General features: G+C 38.7%; 2 protein-coding genes across 3 annotated transcripts in view; both read left to right on the plus strand.

Moving 5' to 3' along the window:
- srgap1a (SLIT-ROBO Rho GTPase activating protein 1a) overlaps nucleotides 1-6,176 on the plus strand; it is a 76,296-nt gene extending 70,120 nt beyond the window's left edge. The window contains exons 19-22 of one of the 2 annotated variants that reach the window (XM_060878079.1): nucleotides 688-868; nucleotides 2,050-2,181; nucleotides 3,878-4,253; nucleotides 5,312-6,176. In XM_060878079.1, coding sequence (XP_060734062.1) covers nucleotides 688-868; nucleotides 2,050-2,181; nucleotides 3,878-4,253; nucleotides 5,312-5,665 — 1,043 coding nt within the window. In that variant the 3' untranslated portion in view covers nucleotides 5,666-6,176. The remainder of the gene's footprint in view (nucleotides 1-687; nucleotides 869-2,049; nucleotides 2,182-3,877; nucleotides 4,254-5,311) is intronic. The other variant, XM_060878080.1, reaches the window with a different exon arrangement.
- Nucleotides 6,177-10,103: 3,927 nt separating this feature from the next.
- On the plus strand, nucleotides 10,104-19,102 carry LOC132851314 (protein mono-ADP-ribosyltransferase PARP12-like). The gene is made up of 12 exons (XM_060878082.1): nucleotides 10,104-10,472; nucleotides 11,587-11,722; nucleotides 11,818-12,115; nucleotides 12,216-12,302; nucleotides 14,856-14,988; nucleotides 15,094-15,262; nucleotides 15,349-15,469; nucleotides 15,584-15,680; nucleotides 16,390-16,465; nucleotides 16,681-16,811; nucleotides 17,909-18,060; nucleotides 18,281-19,102. Exons 1-12 carry the CDS (start codon nucleotides 10,153-10,155, stop codon nucleotides 18,559-18,561), a joined length of 2,001 nt encoding a protein of 666 aa, XP_060734065.1. The 5' UTR covers nucleotides 10,104-10,152; the 3' UTR covers nucleotides 18,562-19,102.
- The last annotated feature ends 1,811 nt before the right edge of the window (nucleotides 19,103-20,913 follow it).

The following is a 20,913-nucleotide window of genomic DNA, read 5'->3' on the forward strand; positions in this document are numbered from 1 at the left end:
ACATGTGCTGCAAGTAGGTAGAAGCAGTGGTGCCGGCGCTCAGGGACCCCCGTCTGACTTAATGGGGTCTGGGAGATAAAGGAGCAGAGGCTATTTTTAGCTCTGCATTTCACTTGCTGGCTGAGCTGCTTCACTGACGTACACCTGTAAGACTGCTTGGTTTTAATGTTTCATGGTTGCTACTGATTTTTAATATTTCATGTTTGGGATTTTTGAGGTTTTTAGTCACTGAAGTATTTCTGTGTATCGTGTGGTTACACTCAGCATTTTCACTGAATATTAGTTAATAATTATCCATCAACAACAATAATAATCATATTCCACTCACGCACTAGATGTTCTTCTGAAAATGTGTGATGTATTAGGTTTGAGCACAGCCTAAAACGGGCCCTGATCCCAGCCTGGACATGTTGCTAAAGCAACAGCTTAGGATGGGAACAGGCAGTGCTGCCAGGACTGCTGCTACTTTACATGCATCAAAGCCCTTCACGCTCCTTTGAGTCTTTACATAAAGGGTCAGAGCAGGAACTTTAATCTCACTACATTCAAGCAATTTTATTCAGGTTTTGCCATTGCAGAGCCTATGTTGAGTAGACATACTGTATGCTTTAAGGTCTATGTTCTCTCTCATGCATAAATGATTCTTATGCATTAATGGTTTCTAAACCTGGTCTATCACCTGTGCAGAGGGCGAACCAATCGAAGCCATCGCCAAGTTCGACTACGTGGGCCGTTCTTCACGCGAGCTGTCCTTCAAGAAGGGGGCGTCTCTGCTGCTGTACCAGCGTGCTTCAGAAGACTGGTGGGAGGGTAGACATAATGGCATAGACGGCTTGGTGCCTCATCAGTACATCGTAGTGCAGGATATGTGAGTATGACTTACAGTACATTAACTCTCATCTTTTACCCAATACATGCCTAAGAGGTGTTTGTGGGGTTTACTGCTTGTTTGTTTTTGTTGTGGTTTTTTTTGTTTGTTTTTCTTCATATTTTTACAAATGGGCCAAATGTGATCCTTAGACATCTGTAAACAGGAGTCAGAGTTTTTAAATTTTTTTTTTATTGTTTTATGTTTAAAGTTTGTGTGAGAATTCTTTAATTCCACTTTATTGATGTACTAAATTTTTGGGGCTGAGACTTCCAGATTCAGTCTGCCATCCTATTGGTCACTTCCTCTGTCAGTAATGTATACTTATTTAGACTCTAATCCTCCCATGGCTGTGTAAGAAATCCAAACTTGGCAACTAAAGGTTTCTCATCAGTAACCCTGGTCCATGGGCTTACTCAAAGCAAACCTTCTACTGGCTGTCTTCCACTGGATTGCTCATCTTGGCAGTGGTTGGGCTGCTTTTTCATACCCACCATTCAATTTCCTGTGAACTCTTCCTTTGACAAATCCCACAGTCATGAAAAATACAGCCTAGGCAACCTGTGCTGCATAACTGAGTAGAGCAGGTCTCATAGAGACAGTGCCTGAGTAATGCCTGATCCTGAGCAAAGCCATGTCAGTTGATAATGACGTTAAGGGTTAGAGAATTTATGAGCCAGTGCGGGGTTGGAGGGAGTTGAAGATGCAGAGGCAGACAGTGTCAGGCATTCTGTCCTGTAGAGAGATGGTTGGAGGGAAAGGAAGTCTGCAGGACAGCTCCCACACAGGCAGGATTTCCTCCGTAAGCTCAGAGTCTGGAGTGACTTCAATTTAAATCTCATATGTATCCTATTACGGATTTAGTCTACTACGCAACTAAAAATACTCTATGCAGGAGATTCGACTGATGAAGTGGGTGATACGCAGCTAATCATTTAGATCTTAGAGGGTATTTTGTATGAATTTAGTCTGCTGAGTAACTGATAACTCATTCAACTCATAGTGTTTGGATCCCGATGATCACCACTTGTGGCCACTTGGTAATCATATTTTTTCTATGCGTCACTTCATGCTGTAAGACATTTTATAGGTTTAAACAGTGCAGCATGTGGGGACTATATGTTTCCAGTAAATAATGATGAAGCAGAGTTTTGATTGTCTTCCTGTGTGTTGTGTCTCAGGGACGATACATTCTCAGACACTCTGAGTCAAAAGGCAGACAGCGAGGTGGGCAGTGGGCACGGAGGAGACGAGAAGTGCTCCAGCAGAGATCTGACCTCTCCTACAGACAGAACTGATGCATACATCAGCAGGTAAGGCACTAAAACTCTTTTCACAATAATGGAATAGTTATACACAGTTATAGATGTATCAATGTATCTCCATCTCTCAATATATCAGCTTAGCAGAACTGTAGAGCTCTGAGATCTTATACAATATTTATACTAATATTAAATACAAAGTCCTTTACAGCTGTCCACAAGACCCTATCTAATACAATATTTATACAAAACTCCCTATACTCTAACACTAAACAGAGCAATTGCCCAGGATGTGCTTCCTTTAGTCTCATCTACACCGCCCAAGTGTATATCCTCTAAAAATCTCATACTATAAGTGTCCAATAACAAGCATATAGTATTCACTTAGTACCTGATTTTATTTACATGCCACTGACTTCAGCTTAACGATTTTGCATGCCCGATCTACGTGCATTTTAAATCATGTGAAACACACAATAACACAAAAATGACCTTTATTTCTGCACCCTCATCACAGTCTCCTCCCTCGTTCTCTCTTTCTTGCAACAATGTCTCCTGACTTCTAAATCATTAGTTAAGGTACACTTGTCTTTATTTAGATTTTCTCGTCCTTCTGTGAGCACAGTGAAGAACATGCTTCTAAAAACAAAAGCTTGCTGCAGCAAAATATCATGTAATGCTATCAAATCATAACATATTCAGTTTAATGTAGTGATTGCTGGTAGACTCAGCAAGGAAAGCCGGATAGAATGGATATCCGTAACAGCTTGACTGCGTCCACTATTTCAGACAGTCCAGTCTCCTATGTCAGTTGTATCGAGCTTAATGTTTAATGTTATTTCAGAAATCAACCAGCTTTAGATACCATGAGATCATTAGGATGTGTGTTATACAGTGTGTAAGTGATTCTTCTGCATGCTCATTTGAATGTAAACACTAAGGCAGTGGGTTTTGAGGAGCGAGACAGATTATGTCGTGTGTGTAGAACGCACTCTGCTGGACAAAATAAATTTGCAGTCAGTTTGCAGATTTATTAGCACCCCTGGGTAAAGCTAGGTGAAATATCTAAGTAAAAATGTCTGGTTACTTTAATCAGTCAGTTAGATAGTTAATCTCGTATTCGTAGTAATAAAGCAAACAGTTATATTGTCATTCAGTTTTACAAGACAATGTTTTTACACCTGGGCCTATGGGAGTGCATTATAAATTAATATAGCACATTAAAACTATCAAAAAACAATTATACTAAATATTTGAATACGTGAGATTAGCACTGTTTACTCAGGTGTAAAGGAGGAGGAGGATTTATCTGATACCGCACGTCTTGTTACATATATATATATATATATTTTTTTGGCCTGATTGATTTCTTATTTTTATAATTATTCTGTGTGGTGTTATAAGCTCACATATTTCTCAGTAACATGGCACCAAAATTTAGGGAAATATTTCAACAGCAGCATTACACAAAATGCACTCCGAAAATCATGCATTTTTATTATTATTCCTTGCTGTTCAAAGACTGGTACACTTTGACTCCTGTGACCATTGTTTTATCTTTGTGTTCCACATGCCAGTCTGAGTCCAAACAAAGATACTGAGCAGAAGTGCTCAACTGAAGGTCACACGAAGTAGAGAAGGCAGAGATTAAATACAAAAACAGGGTTATTCTTTAAAAGCAGGCATATGAAAAGAGGCTTTGTGTGTATTGCCTTGATGTCATGATGATCTTTAAAACTTTCTCCAGTAGTCGTCACAGGAAGAGGAGTGACCCTCCGAATCGCAAGCCACCAGCACGGCCAAGCGATGCCCACTGCATGGTTCACCCATCTCAAAGTCACGGAAGTCATGGGAACCACGGTAATCATGGGAACCCAGCCCTCAGCTCACCTGTGCTGAGCCATTATAGCCCTCGAGAGGTGGTGCGTGGCAGAGGTCCGATGGTCACAGACAGCCCGGAGAGACGCAGACGCACAGGACACGGTGGCCTCTCAGGCCACAGCAGCCTCACCAACATCAGCCGCCACGAGTCCCTGAAGAAGATAGAGAGCCCCCCGATCCGCAGATCCACTTCCTCAGGCCAGTACATGGCGAGAGGTCTGGATCCAGAAAGCATCGCACAGGTCAGCGAGCGGCGGCATCCCTCACACCACGCCCTGTAACACAGTCAGTGACTGCCTCCTGCTCCTAACACACGTCCTCTTACAATGTTCTGCTTTTAAGGCTAATAGATCTGTGTTATAAATATTGTTAGTCAAAGGCTTCCTGTGTGATTTGGTTAACTTGTGAAGGTCCTTGTGTCTTCAAGGTTCATTCACTTTGACTGTGAGTTAATCCTCTCTTGATTGTTATAACTGAACGTAAAGGCTTAATTTTTAAGGGTTCTTTTCAAAGTTCAAAGCAAAAAAGAAAACGTATGAATACATAATAGTCTTATATATTAAGAGCCTTTTATGTGCATGATGGAATTATGGTCATTGTCAAAAGCATTTAAGAAATGCTGTTTTGAGGTTTTGTACTGTACTGCCCAGAAATCCTATTCATAGTAAATCAAAGTAATGATTTGCCAGCAGATGCTGAAAAATGGAAAATAAATTTCTAAGATGCATTAAGACTCCATGTATAATCCGATTGATGCAACTGAAATCAAATTGAATCTTCATGTCAAGATCTGTTGATTCCCAACCAACCACAGATGGGCATAACTGATTCTCACAGTGTTCAGCTCTGTGTTATTACCTTATCTGATGCATTATGTAACCTTGATGCCATGATTTTACCCCCAAAAAAAGACTTGTTACATGGAGCTGATGCTGTTTGACAGGCAGTAGGTGGGGTGGTGTCTGTCAAGTCACTCACTCACTCACTCACTCATTTTCTACCGCTTATCCTTCTGTCAAGTCATGATGTATTAATAAGCTCTGGCTCATTATTAGCATCTCAGTAATGAGAGAAAAATGGTGCTGATAACTCTGACAAGCTCCATCAGCAGCTATTAATGACAGCAGAACAAATCACACAATTCACACACTCACTCAACCAGACTGTCATCTAGAAACATATTCTATTCTATATTCTATAATATCTATATATTACAGATATGTTTACAGATTACCTGATTTGTTATAGTATCCTGTGTGTCATCTGACTCATTCTTCTTTTCTTCGGTCTCTGTCACTAGGACATAGAGGAGACAATGAACACGGCTCTGAACGAGCTGCGTGAGCTGGAGCGGCAGAGTTCGGCTAAGCACGCCCCTGACGTGGTGCTGGACACGCTGGAGCAGATGAAGAACTCTCCGACTACAGCTGGCAGCTCTGCTGATTCACTGAATCGTCATCCTCTTCGTCGCAGCACCAGCTCCTCCAGCGACGCCATGAGCACCTTCAAACCTGCCATAGCCCCGCGAATGGGCGTGCAGCTGAAACCACCTGCTCTCCGTCCCAAGCCCATGATGGCGCTGCCTAAGGGGGGGTCAGCTCAGGCTTCAGCGTCACCACCCCAGGATCCTCTCGACAAGTCTTGCACCATGTGAGCCAATCACAGCTCAGCAGCGGGTGTGATTTTTCTTTGATATTAACAGATTGCTTTGTAACTGTTACATCTCAATATTTTACATCTGGACTGGATTAAAGGAAACTACTCTTCCTCTGTTCCATTGCTAGAAAGAGAACAAGTGTGCATCAGCCTGGAGAGATGTTCAAGCTTACTACTAATAATGTCACAGGTCAATAATAAACTGTAACACACAGCAGATCTTTGTTTAAACATGTTTACCTGCCTAAAGGATTTGAATCTTTCTTTTTAGCTGCATTGAAATGTGAAACATTCTACTATGTTGTCTGCACCAAAAGCCACTTTTTAATCCAATGTTTGTGTAAAACACCATCACAGCATCTAGAAATCCGTTCACTTGAAATCTGCCTGATCATTTCTTTGCATGTAAATAGACCAGGTTCATTTCTAATGTAATTCTCAGTATGAATAGATGATAAGGAAACTATAACTAGGTCATATTCGACTGTATTATACAAGAAAGCAACAAATCACAAAAGCTTCCTGCGTGGTTAGAGTAATTTGTTCATAGTTTACATCTAGACGAGAAATGCTAAATGTGAATAATACAGGAACAAAGCAGGGTTTTCGTTTCTTTGTTTACAGCCTCAGGATTGTGTGAAATTTCATTTCTTTTGTCTCAAATGGACCTGAGCCTTCAGCTAATCAGTTACTAAGCAATGAATGTGGTTTACTTGTAACAAAGCAGCACTGCCGCATGAAAAACTAACCCTGTCTTTAGTGGTGTCCCAAAAAAAAAAGCTGCTAATTCTTTGTTCTGAAAAGTAGTTGCAGTTTTTTTAGACCAAGAGAAGTAGTGTATGCAAGGCTTTACTTTGAATATTATATTTTTGATAGTAACAATAGTAATATGTATATGCACAGTTATCAACGATGAAAGTAGAATCATTCGATTAATAAAAGTGGTTTGGGATTTATTTTTTTTCCTCAGTTTAGTACATCAAATAATATTATTATCAACATGACTCGAATATAGTAGAACAGTAAAATAAGGTATACAAGTGCAGAAAAATGTTCAGATTTTAGTTTATTAATATAAAAACCCCTGTGTACTCTGAATAGCTAATCAGAATATCTTTATCCATTATGATCTGGTTATAAACTGTCTGGTTAGCTGCTAGAAATATCTCCACTATGCGCAAATTCACACCATGTTACACCTGATGTTACAGACGGTACAGAATTTGTTCACGAATCTCTCAAATGTCTACCTGTAGAGCATGAGTATGATCATTTTTAGATATGATATGCAAAGAGCTTTTATTAAGTCTTAAAAGAAAAAGACTGAAGGCAATATTTCCGTAATTTCACCAAACAAAGGCATGAAGCCATTAGCCATAGACTCTCTGACTGTTATTATAAAATGTCAATTCTGTCGTCCAATCTGTGCTCTACATCAGTGAACTGCCTAATATTTAAAATAATATCTAAAAGCTCTCTGCATCTTAGAAGCATTTTTTAATTTTCTTAGCTATGAAATATATTGAAAGCTGTTTCATTATACAGATTTCACTGTAAATGTGTAGCAGCTGCTCCCAGTTGTACAGTTAAATAAACAGAGTGACCACTGAGATTGAAAATGTTTTTAAATTGCACATAACAAAAGTGCTATTTGCAATTTGGGCAAATTGTGTGTGTGTCTGTGTGTGTGTGTGTTTGTGTGTTAATAATCATAAATCACATGTTCATACTGAATTTTAATACACGACCACGGACCATCTGCTGAACCAGTGTTGTCAGGAAATAAGTAACACCTGTTGCTAATATTTCATAATGTATTTTAAACACAATTATAATTATTTTTTATTTTGAATGACTAACTGTTAAATTGTAATGATAACATTTTAAAGTAGGTTCTCTCTTTTTTTATGTAATAAGGTGTACAGTGCATTGCAGACAGAACATGCTTTATTAGAGAGTGTATTTGTTTCAGGATTTATTCCTGGATTCTCCCTCCGCAGGTGTACAATAGCAGACTGCTGTTATATCAATGTGGCAATGTTCATCTGTAGTACGGACTCGGGAAAGTGCCTTTAAAAACTGTTTTAGAGGAGCTTTAAGCCATTGTCCTCTGTGCTGTCACGCTCATCTTTCATTCCTGTGCAGTACATAGGAAAAGACAGTGAATGCTTTATCGATCAGTAGAAATAATTGGATAAATATTCTGCTTATTCATTGTGACATTGCACTTTTATGTACGTATAAGACTGTATATATGGCATGCAACATCCTAACAAATTATTGAGCTTTTTTTTTTCTTTTTTTTGTTTGGGCAGAGCCACCACTCTGGATCATGTCTTTCTAATAAAGAACTTAGTTTGATCAGCAAGTTGTTGTCCTGTATTGTTGTATGTGATCAGTAGACAATTAGGGATTTAGATGACATGCAAAATAGACTTTCGATTCATTCTTTTTGTATATAAGCAAATCTTTTTTTTTTTAATTTGGTGTCTTACCATAAGTAAGTGTTTGTTTGTTTGTTTTTTTTTGCCCTGCATAAAGACCACTGTATTAAAAAGCTCTCAGATTTTCTAACACTCACAATTCTTCCTTCTGGTCTCTTTCCCTTTGAGACTGGCTCTGATGGTGATCTGCTCAGGTTAACCTATTTCAGCCAGTGAGCTCTGAAACCTCTTCAGTGTTGCAGATGTACTCTTGGACACTTCTGTGTCTGAGTCTATCCACTTTTTAATGATTTCACAGTGCTCATAGGAAGGTTTTTCCCCTAAAAAAATTCATCCTGAGGCTTCCAGGAAGTTGTTTCATGTTGAACATCACTAAAGTCATCTTCATAAATATCTATTGTTAATTAATAATCTGCATATTTTTGTTCAGGGGGGCACGGTGGCTTAGTGGTTAGCACGTTCGCCTCACACCTCCAGGGTCGGGGTTCGATTCCCGCCTCCACCTTGTGTGTGGAGTTTGCATGTTCTCCCCGTGCCTCGGGGGTTTCCTCCGGGTACTCCGGTTTCCTCCCCCGGTCCAAAGACATGCATGGTAGGTTGATTGGCATCTCTGGAAAATTGTCCCTAGTGTGTGATTGCGTGAGTGAATGAGAGTGTGTGTGCCCTGCGATGGGTTGGCACTCCGTCCAGGGTGTATCCTGCCTTGATGCCCGATGACGCCTGAGATAGGCACAGGCTCCCCGTGACCCGAGGTAGTTCGGATAAGCGGTAGAAGATGAATGAATGAATATTTTTGTTCAATATAGAAAAGTTGTCTTAGTTGTTAAGGTGTTGGGTTACTACTGCTGCTCTTGAGCAAATCCCTCAAATGCTCAAAGGTTGTGAGTTATAATATGAATATAATTCATGTAAATATTTACTAAGTAAATCAATGTGAAATAAAACATTAGTAATACACAAAAACATTTCCAAAATCGATACCAGTGACATAACTATAAAGCGGTCAAGGTCGTTTCAAAAGATGTCTATAGTAATAAAGAAAAACAACAACATAATAGTCCTCGCTCTTCTTTAAGAAAACACTTCACACTGTTCAACACTGTTATCAAAGTAAGTGGTAGCTCAGTGGTTAAGTCAGCGGTGTCCAATGGTATCCACAAAGGGCCGGTGTGGGTGCAGGTTTTCATTTCAACCAAGCAGAAGCCACACCTGATTCCACCTGTTTAATCAGTTGTTCTTGGCTTTTAGTAGACTCTGGTGTGGCTTTTGCTTGGTTGAAATGAAAACCTGCACCCACACCGGCCCTTTCCGGATAACATTGGACACCGCTGGGTTAAGGTGTTGGACTTCTGATCAGAAGGTCATGAGTTTGAATCCCTAAGACACCAAGCTGCTACTTCTGGGCCCCTGAACAAGGCTCTTATTTGCTCAGCTGTATAAATATAAGTTGCCCTAGATAAGGGTGTCTGCCAAATGCCATAAATGTAAAATGAGTCCCCTGGTATAGGCTCCAGGATCCCATAGGACTGGATGGATAAATATAAATATATTATTTTTTAATTCTTTTCAACTAGTTTTTAAAATCTACAAATAGTTGCATTTATTAGTAACTATCATGAAGGAAATATTTTTAATGAATTAAATAAAAACAGATCGTGTCTATAAGGATCATGTCGCTTGATGAACCACACCTGCATCCCATTCTTTAAGCATTCAGCCTCAGTGCCTCTCGGTTTCGTTTCCTAAAAATATACCTGAGCTCTACATACATGGGTTGCCAGTTGTGCTACAAAATCCAAGTCAAAAAACTTTATATTAAGGAACATAAGTTCGAAATTATAATCTTGATTTAATTTCACTTAATTCATTATTTCAAACTCTGTGATGGCATGCAGTTAAATATGAAGCTTTGAATATATAATTCTCCTTAGTAAGGCTCATCATCGATGTAGCTGTAATCAGTGAAATCTGGCAACCCTGATAAAACACCTGTGACCCTATAAGGTGTAGCTGGTACTTTGAATCGTTTCTATGTCCCACAATGTCACGTTTAATATCGTCTGCTACTTTTGAGGCAGTTTGTCAGAATGGAGGCAGTCTGGATTTTCCAACTTTGGATCAGATCTTGAGGAAACGTTTCACAGTAGCAGATGAAGTGCTTCGAGAAGCTCTCTGTGATTTTGACCGGTTGTTGGTGGTTGAAGGCTGTGAGAGAAGATCAGACTGTGAGGTTTTCAGTGCTGACACTGTGATCATCTCTAAAACAACACTGAGAGTTTGTCAGAACCTCCCTGGGCAGTGCTTTGGCTGTGATACTCTACACCTGTGCAGGTATATGGTTTGTGGGAACTGTAGGTTCAGGTGAGTAAATAGTCTACAGAGAAGAAGTTTGTTTGCAGATCTGATTGTTAAAGGTGCCCTGCCACACGTATTTCATTACTTTTGTGGTAATGTCTGAAGTTTACCATGGACTTTTGTGGAAAAAATGCCTTGGTCCGATTGGCTAACCGCTAGGATATGAGAGCATGACTATTCATTCACCCAGCGCAATAAGTAGCCTAGGCTAGAGGAGATTTGTTTACAATCACCTTGAATTGCGGCAGAACGGCTTCTTCACAAGCCCGTTGACGTTCAGCCATCCTTGCTGTATAGGAAACTCACTGAGCTACACGAATTCTGGGGGCGTGGTCTCAAGTGGGAGAGCTCATGAATAGTAATGAGCTCAATCATTACTACGTCACACTGAGCAGCTTTTCCAACTGACCGGGGAGGTAGCAGTTCGTTTTCACGACACAACACAAACAATACAGAAGCGTATTGCATTCACCTTGAGTAAAAAAAAATCTACTGTTTTTCTGAGTTAACGACTTAATTTTTCAGGAAAAATTTTTTTTTTTGCTCTGTTTTTCTGAATTAACGACTTACTTATCTCAAAATTATGAGAATTTTTCAGGAAAAAAAAAGTTTTGCTCTGTTTTTCTGAATTAACGACTTAATACAAGTAATACTAAGTAAATATTAATACACTTATTGCTTATTTACTTATTAATAATAAGTAAATAAGCAATACTAAGTAAACATTCCATGCAATCCACATTTTTCCTGAAAAATTCTCATAATTTTGAGAAGTCGTTAATTCAGAAAAACAGAGCAAAAAATTTTTTTTTCCTGAAAAATTATCTCATAATTTTGAGATAAGTAAGTCGTTAATTCAGAAAAACAGAGCAAAAAAAATTTTTTCCTGAAAAATTAAGTCGTTAATTCAGAAAAACAGAGTAGATTTTTTTTTTTTACTCAAGTGAATGCAATACGCTTCTGTACCAAACACATATGGACCTAACACATATCAAAAAATCCAAGTCAAAACGGTTTTGTGTGGAAGGGCACCTTTAAAGTCATAAAGTTTTTTTTTTGTTGTTGTTTTTTTTTAATTATTTTTTTAATCATCAACTATCAACTACCGTCATTCTTATAGGGAAAGATGCAAAAACTCCCACGCCTTACATTCCTATCATAATTCAATACTCCTGAGCAAAGCTGGACTCCAGCAACTTGGACAGTCTGCACTTTTCCAGCTTTTGCTGCAGAATGATCCTGACCTACTGCCAGAGGTCAGTAAGAGACATCGAGCACACGAATGTTTAGCAGTTTATCTAATCACTCAAAGTTATCATCATTATTTGACTCATGTTGTGTATGGATTTAGGTTTGCAGCCACTATAACAAGGGCAATGGTGAACATGGAGCCTGTAGGTATCAGGCGTCCTGCACCAACCTGCACGTCTGCCTGCACTACCTGCAGGATGACTGTAAATTCGGTGCTGCCTGCAAAAGAGCTCATTCATTTGATGCCACTGCGGTAAAAGTTCTTACTAGCAGAGGACTCAGCCCAGAAAACATCAACAACTTCAACAAGATTTACAAAAACAGGTTTTTGATCTGTTCTTTTAAGGAAAAACCACCTGGTTCTCATTGCATGGCTAAAACTGCCAGTCCTGGTACAGGTTAGAACTAAATGGCTTTTGGATTCAGCTTGATTAATACTTCTACTCATTGTATTTGGTAGACTCCCCTTATAATCTTTTGCCTATTCTGTATTTTAAGATGCTTTAGAAAGTCCAAAGCCTGCAAATGAGTCTGACCCAAATGAGATTTGCCTTTTCTTCATTCGCAGAAGTTGCAGTTTTAAAGGTATTGCATAGATCATGCTGTGGGATGATATAAACTACCTATTTGTATTCTATTCCTAATTGTATTCATTCATTCATTCATCTTCTACCGCTTATCTGAACTACCTCGGGTCACGGGGAGCCTGTGCCTATCTCAGGAGTCATCGGGCATCAAGGCAGGATACACCCTGGACGGAGTGCCAACCCATCGCAGGGCACACACACACACTCTCATTCACTCACACAATCACACACTAGGGACAATTTTCCAGAGATGCCAATCAACCTACCATGCATGTCTTTGGACGGGGGGAGGAAACCTGAGTACCCGGAGGAAATCCCCGAGGCACGGGGAGAACATGCAAACTCCACACAAGGTGGAGGCGGGAATCGAACCCCCAACCCTGGAGGTGTGAGGCGAACCTGCTAACCACTAAGCCACCGTGCCCCCCCTCCTAATTGTATATTTACCATAAATTGCATGTACCAAGTGAGCACTGACTGATCCTGAGTCTCTAAATGTATGGCTTTTTGTCTATGATAGATTTGGCAGCTTATATCTGATAACGACTCTCATTATTATCATCTTTGAAAAGACATATTAAAATCCTTTACTTTAGCTGAAATGTAGCATAGATGCCTTGATAGCTCTTTACTATAAATGAGCATAAATGAGATGTTAATACCCATAATGCCTCGGGGGTTTCCTCCGGGTACTCTGGTTTCCTCCCCTGGTCCAAAGACATGCATGGTAGGTTGATTGGCATCTCTGGAAAATTGTCCGTAGTGTGTGATTGTGTGAGTGAATGAGAGTGTGTGTGTGCCCTGTGATGGGTTGGCACTCTGTCCAGGGGTGTATCCTGCCTTGATGCCCGATGATGCCCGAGGTAGTTCGGATAAGCGGTAGAAGATGAATGAATGAATTTATTAATAGGCATATTTCAAAACATGATAATAATTATGAATTAATAGAATGAATCTCTCACTCATTTCTTTATGTGCTAATAATTAATTCAAGTATTAATTTATTATTAGTAAAACAATAGAACTAATATTTGCTCATTTCTGGACCATGTAATAAGGTGTTACCATATTTTCCATCTCTTATAAATGTCTTTCTGCTGGCTGGATAATCTACTTTCACAAATTAATAACTGTAATCCCAAACTCAAAAATAATCACACATTTAGAAAAAAAACCCAACTTGAAATAATGTGTCCCACAATTATTGGCACCCCTGATGTTAATACTTTGTACAACCTCCTTTTGCCAACAAGACTGCACTTAATCTCCTCCTATAACATTTCACAAGTTTGGAGAACACAGAGAGAGGGATCTTTGACCATTCTTTTTTGCACAATCTTTCTAGATCATCCAGTGTCCCAGGTCCTCTCTTATGCACTCTCCTCTTTAGCTTGCCCCACAGGTTTTCGATTGGGTTTAGGTCTGGGGACTGAGAAGGCCATGGGAGGACCTTGAGTTTGTGACTGCTGAACCATTTTTGTGTAGATTTTCACATGTTTTCGATCATTATCCTGCTGAAAGACCCAATGATGGCCCATCTTCAGCTTTCTGGCAGAGGCCATCAGGTTTTTATTTAAAATGTCCTGGTAGTTCAAAGCGTTCATAATGCCATGCACCCTAACAAGGTTCCCAGGTAACAAGGTAAACAGGCCCACAGCATCACAGACCCTCCACCATACTTCACTGTGGGCATGAGGTGGTTTTCGGCGTACTCATCTTTTGTTTTACACCAGACCCACTTAGAGTGTTTGTTGCCGAAAAGCTCAATCTTAGTCTCATCTGACCAAAGCACACGATCCCAGTTGAAGTCCCAGTACCGCTTAGCAAACTCCAGACGTTTACGTTTGTGAGTGTTAGTGAGAAAAGGCTTTTTCCTTGAATGCCTCCCAAACAGCTTGTTGGCATGTAGAGAGCGTCTGATGGTTGTTATGGAGACTTTGTGACCCTAAGATGCCACTCTTTGATGCAATTCTGTGACAGTGAGCTTAGGAAATTTTTTTTACTTCTCTTACCATCCTCCTCACTGTGTGTTGTGGCAAGATAAACTTGTGACCTCTTCCAGCCTTGTTTGTCACTGTTCCAGTTGTTTTAAACTTCTTAATGATTCCTCTGAATGTAGATACAGGCAAGTTAAGGCGAGTGGCTATTTTCTTGTAGCCATTGCCTGACTTATGAAGGTCGACACACATCTGCCTTTCTTGAATGGTGTGTTCTCTTGTCTTTGCCCATGTTGACAAATGGGTAAGAGAATTAGGCCTCTGTGTCACGTCATGGACGTGGACATCGTGGTCATGGACTTTTTAAAATTATTATTAACTTGTGTTAAATGTTATATTTTTCACAATTTTTCTGTTAGAGATTATGCTTCTGCAAAAAAAAAAAAAAGAATTTATTTGACCGCTTTTAACAAATCTTAAACAGGGGTGCCAATGACTGTGGAGGGCACTGTATATAATATTTGTTGTTAATTAGAGGAAATGTGTCATGTAGATATACCATTAAATTATATTGCTGATCTTTTTTTTTTTTTTTTTTTTTTAAATGTTTTTAGAAAAGTGTGTTCGTGTTCATTACAACTTGCCTTATAGATGGCAGGTTTTGAATAAGAATGGACAGATATGGAAAGACTTGCCAAATGGAGAGGAAGTTGAGAGAGCCTTCTGTAATCCATCTAATGACGTAAGGTAAACACCGACCCTCTATTCTAAAGTAGTTGAATGGATTTAAGTGCAAAATGCCATATTTAAATGTAAAAATCTTAAAATTAATCGGTAAACTTAAACTTTTAGTCCAGGGCCTGATATTGTTAACTTCATCTCCATGACATGTGGAGGGAGACAGGTTCGCCGTCTATCCACTGTATCGTCTGTTACCAAGCCACCTAACTTCATCCTGACCACTGAGTGGCTCTGGTACTGGAAAAATAATAAAGAAGAATGGACTGAATATGGACTGGGGGTCAGTGACATTCTTTTCAGTCTGTAACTGGGACTGAGTAGTAGGATCAATAATTGCACTTAATATGACATGGTTATTATCCACAGGAGGATGCACAGCTGTCCACTCCTCTCACTTCTCAGACTCTAGAAAACATTTACCAGTCAGATCCACAGACTGAAATCCCTGTCAGTTCTGGAAGCCATACATACATGCTGTATTTTAAAGGTAACCCAAACAGGATATCCTCTCCGATACATCATTATTGCTTTTAAAATAAAATATATATATATATATAAAATATATATGCTCAATTTTTGTTCTGGTATATTTCATTTTCAGACATGTATCAGCAAAATATTCTGTACCAAACCAAAAGAGAGATTCGGAGGAGGCCAAGATTTGTGTCTGCTCTAGAGGTTGAGAGCAAGCTTAAAGGGTATCAGGCTAAAACTGATGGAATCACTGCTGAGTTGATGCATATTGTATTCATGCTTGCTCAGTTCTAGCTTGGATGCCAAGATCTAGTGCAATATCGGAAGATAAATGCTTAATTAAAAATAGAACAAGATATGGATCAGTGAAGTGTTGCTATGATTCTAAATCTGAAAAATTGGAGTACTGCATTCAATTGAAGTAGACGCTTGATCCTAATGAGACCTGTTTGGATCAGGAATCTATGCTGGCAACACAGGGCAAAAGGTCAGGGCATTCAACCTGGATGGGAGCAAAGTCTATCACATGGAACCATTCACACACACTGTCACACTCATTCACTCACTTATTTACACTCAGGGGCAATTTAACATAGCCAATCTACCTACCTGCATGCATGTACAGTGTAAAACATCAGATTATGAAAATGATTATGATCTGTGTGAAACATGAAATAAGATAAACATGGATTACATTTACCACAGGATTTACAATAACTATTTCAAGTGCAAAAAGTTCTCTCAGGGATTTTTTTTCTTGCCACTATGAACTTTATTGTGAATTATGTCTATTGTTACAAATCCTATGTAAATAAAATTCTGTTACTAAACTGTGTAAGATACAGTACCAATAGTAAATGACCAAAAAGATTTGTATAGAAAGTAAGGGTGATGTAAACATAAGACTTCATTTTGTGTGTATTTTCTTCATAGTGAAACCTCCAGCTCTTCCTCTGTGGCAGTTCCTGCTCACTGGGATAGAGGAGCTTTACCCAGCTTCTCATACAAGGTACACGTCATTTGTTGTTTTTTTCTGGCTCTACTATTATACCAAGCTTTATGTTGTTAGTATTTTGTTCTGATTAGTTGCTTATTTATTAAGTGATTGATTTTCCCTACAGCTTCAGTATACTTAGTTGTGGTTTACTTTTGTCTATAAAATGGCTAGAAAGTTATGCAATGTGAAAGTAATGTGATAGTAAAACAATTTTTTTTGCTTGCCAGCTGATTCCCCTGTCTAGGACAGAGGCTGAATTCCTTATGGTAGAGAAGCTGTTTAAACAAACCATGCCCAAGTACAAAGTCAACAGCATTGAGAGGAACCAGAACAGCTCACTGTGGAAGGTTTTCCAGTGGTAAGTACAAGGCTTGCCTAGACTGTCATGGAAAAACGAATGCTGCTAATTACAAGCAGTTATTTAATTATACTGATAAGGTAAAAATCAGTGCAATCTTTCAAAAGCTGAGCAAACACATTTACTTTTTACTCAGTGCTTAATAACGTCAGTACCAGCAACAATGTACTATTTATGACACAGATGAAATCTAGCACTTGAATTTTGCTTATGTGTGTGCGTATGCTGTAAATACAGTCATATTATACTGATTCATTTCCCCAGTTGTGTAAAGCATTGTTTGGTTAAGCATTCATGGAAGAGGTGGGTCTTTAACCATTCTTTGATTCAAGATTTTAAAGAAGGTTTATGTTGTCTGGGTTGAGGTTGGAAGTTCATACCATGACAGAGGGACAGTCATTTTGAAGGTTCTGGAAAGTTATCTCATGCCTCACTGAGTAGGCACATGTAGGTTGCATTAGGAAACATACACCTCATGGAGAGTTTTGAGGTCTAGTAATGGATAGAGAAAGCCAGTAAAGTAAGACAAAGAGGGGTGTGACATGGGTCCTTTGGTCTGATTGGAAACATGGCATGCTGCTGCACTCTGAAGCTACTGAAGGGGTTTCATGGAGCAGGCTGTTAGGCCTGGAAAAGTACATTACAGTTTTCCTATTTTGAAATAGCAAGACCTTGAACTAGAAGCTGTGTGCCATAGGCAGTTAGATGGGGTCTGATTTTCATGATACTATACTTACAACAAGTGTGCAGTGGATGACATTTGATCTATAAAGTTCAATTGGTCATTGACAGTCACCTAAAGGTTTCTGGCTGTCCTGGTTGTAGTTTAGTGCCACATGGCTTGGTGGTTGTGAATCTCTGCTTAAAGCCATTGTAACAGACTCTGCAGGCAGATGTGTGTCTCACTCACTCACTCATTTTCTACCGCTTATCCGAACTACCTCGGGTCACGGGGAGCCTGTGCCTATCTCAGGCGTCATCGGGCATCAAGGCAGGATACACCCTGGACGGAGTGTGTGTCAAACTCAGTTTCCATATTTTTATTTAATTACATGCATATATATACTGATACTACATATTACAAATCTTCTTTTCAGGCAGAAAGAGCAGATGAAGGAGCGGAATGGAGGGAGAGAAGTGGATGAGAGACTCTTGTTTCACGGCACACAAGAATCACTAATAGAGGCCATCTGTGAGCAGAACTTTGACTGGAGGATATGTGGTAAAAACGGCACATTATATGGAAAGGGTGAGAGCAAATAAATAAATAATTAGTGTTCCTAAGAGAAAGCTATTAGTAGTTTTAAGTGATTATATATTATGGGTCACTTCCAAAATGTTCAAACATGTACTTTGCGGCACAAATATTTTATGGCAGAACTATTTTAAGTTACCTTGCATAAGGCAGTAAACACTTAAAGTTTCAATTATTTTGTCTATCATTGGGTGTTTTTTATGTTGTTTTTTAGGAACTTATTTTGCCAGAGATGCCTCCTACTCTGACCGATACTCTCAGTCTGCAGACACCACCAAAAAGATGTTTGTGGCACGGGTTCTGGTAGGTCACTACACCAGTGGCAACCACAGTTTTGTCCGTCCTCCTCCTAAAACCGTGGGCAAAGGCTTCTATGACAGCTGTGTGGACAACTGCAGCAATGCAAGCATTTTTGTCATCTTTGAGAAGTACCAGATTTACCCTGAATTCATTATAGAATATGCTCCTGAGGAGTCCAGATGTTTAATTTCATAATTATCTGCAGAGTATCACTTTATATTTGATTTAAAGTATGGATTATAATGCACATATAATGCAGTATCATGAAGAAATAAAAATCAATTAATAAAATTCATTCTTGTAATATGTAAAAATATATCATTTTTTAAATATTCTTATTGTGGAATGAATGGCATGTGTATTACACAGTTTAATAGCATATGTGCTGATGCATTTGTGCTGTAGATGAAGGAAGCTGACATAAGATATATATATATACCTGTATTTTTCCTGTTGGGGTGATTTGCTTTTGCACTATAGATTGTGTCATAAACCTGATTTTTATAGTGAATTTTATTGCCCTCAGGAGCTTACTCAGCAAAAACTACTCAATCTATGCCCTCAATGTATTTTATCTTTCAGTTGTATACATTACAATCTTCACTCCAAAAAGGTTATCAGCAGATCATTTTTCTAGATAAAATTCAATCAAAAGACTGATTGTGGTTTATTATTGCAAGTACAAATTTTCAGTGATTTTAATAGCAAAATTAACACAAATAAAGAAAATAAATCACCTGTTTGTCAGAACCTCTTTGAAACCATTTTGCCACCAACTCTGGAAAAATAAACCTTTCAAATAAACCTGATGTTTTTAGGTAATAGAAACATATTGTTCTAATACATAATCATGTTAATAAAATGGTAAATGAATCAAATGATCAGTTAAAGAATCGTTCAGGATTGCAACTCAAAATTGACTTAAATCCATATTCACAGCAAACATTTTATATAACAGATTTTTTATAGTTAAAGAGACTATAAAAATGAGCCAATTAGTTAAGAGCTAAAAATACTGACACCCATAAAGAACAATCTAAATAATTGTGTCAAACTTTGAAAATTGAAATAAGTAGTACACATTGTATAATTTTACCCAGTATGAGGTTGCTCACATGTAAATCACTGTATGTGTTATGTAGAAATCCAGAGAGCTTTCTTCAAGAGAAACATACGGAAGATAAAAAAATATCAGTTAATCCATATTGAATATTTTTATTTTTATAATTATGTCTTAATTATTGGGATGTGTAATGTCAGTGACCAGGGTAACACTTTATTTTAAGGAACATATATAAGAGGATTAATATCTTGCTATTTGTTTAGTACTATCAAATTAGACATGTTAGAGGTTTACTGATTTTGTTTAATGTATAGCTACAAAAACCAGAGATTTATTAAACATACTAGTCTTATTTGTCCCTACTCTATATGGGAAGAGCAGGGCACAACCTTTACATATGTCTATAACATGTATGTCTTTTTTTACCGATAAAAAATCCCTTTTTTAATTATGTAAAGAAGAGAGGTTGTAACATGCTAGGAATATGTTGTAACATGACCATGTGACCTCTTAAAATCCCCCTCTAACAATTTAATCTTCCAGAATTAAAACAAGGGGGCACGGTGGCTTAGTGGTTAGCACGTTCGCCTCACACCTCCAGGGTTGGGGGTTCGATTCCTGCCTCCGCCTTGTGTGTGTGGAGTTTGCATGTTCTCCCCGTGCCTCGGGGGTTTCCTCCGGGTACTCCGGTTTCCTCCCCCGGTCCAAAGACATGCATGGTAGGTTGATTGGCATCTCTGGAAAATTCTCCGTAGTGTGTGAGTGAATGAGAGTGTGTGTGTGTGCCCTGCGATGGGTTGGCACTCCGTCCAGGGTGTATCCTGCCTTGATGCCCGATGACGCCTGAGATAGGCACAGGCTCCCCGTGACCCGAGGTAGTTTGGATAAGCGGTAGAAAATGAGTGAGAGTGAGTGAGTGAGTGAGAGAATTAAAACATAAATTTTGATACTAGGTTTATACAAATGTTTCTTAGCTTATAAATAAATAATAAGTACAGGGAATTATAGTTATATATAATTAATAATAGCTTATAAATAAGAACATATAGCAAAGTTCGTTTGTTTGTGAATTATATGTGAATTAGTTTAGCATACATGATCCTTTCACTGTTTTACTCACTTCATTTGGACACAAGCCATAACACTGGCTAAGTAACTCATGATCTTTGAAAACTTGCTGATGGTTGGAGTAACCAAGAGAGGGATTCTCACTCACTGCTGCCTCCTCTTTACTTTCCTTTAGTGCAGGGGTCGGCAACCTTAAACACCCAAAGAGCCATTTGGACCCGTTTCCCACAGGGAGCCACAAACATAGGGAGCCACAAAACCCTTTTGACATCTAAAATGAAGATAACACTGCATATATCGTTTTTTACCATTATGGAAAGTATAGAAAAAAACTAGTGTGTTGCATTTATGAAATCAATGAACTGTTACCGAGTAAACGAAATTTTATTTCTGCAAGCAAACAAAAATATTTTGAA

This window comes from Tachysurus vachellii, chromosome 9, assembly GCF_030014155.1.
Source record: "Tachysurus vachellii isolate PV-2020 chromosome 9, HZAU_Pvac_v1, whole genome shotgun sequence".
NCBI classification, from domain to species: domain Eukaryota; kingdom Metazoa; phylum Chordata; class Actinopteri; order Siluriformes; family Bagridae; genus Tachysurus; species Tachysurus vachellii.

Excerpts from the sequence above, each read along its gene's own strand:
- LOC132851314 (XM_060878082.1), top strand. The coding sequence starts at position 10,153 with ATGTCACGTTTAATATCGTCTGCTACTTTTGAGGCAGTTTGTCAGAAT. Across the intron at positions 15,263-15,348 it reads GGACTGAATATGGACTGGGG|GAGGATGCACAGCTGTCCAC; the intron begins GTCAGTGACATT and ends TATTATCCACAG. Across the intron at positions 16,812-17,908 it reads CTGTGGAAGGTTTTCCAGTG|GCAGAAAGAGCAGATGAAGG; the intron begins GTAAGTACAAGG and ends TCTTCTTTTCAG.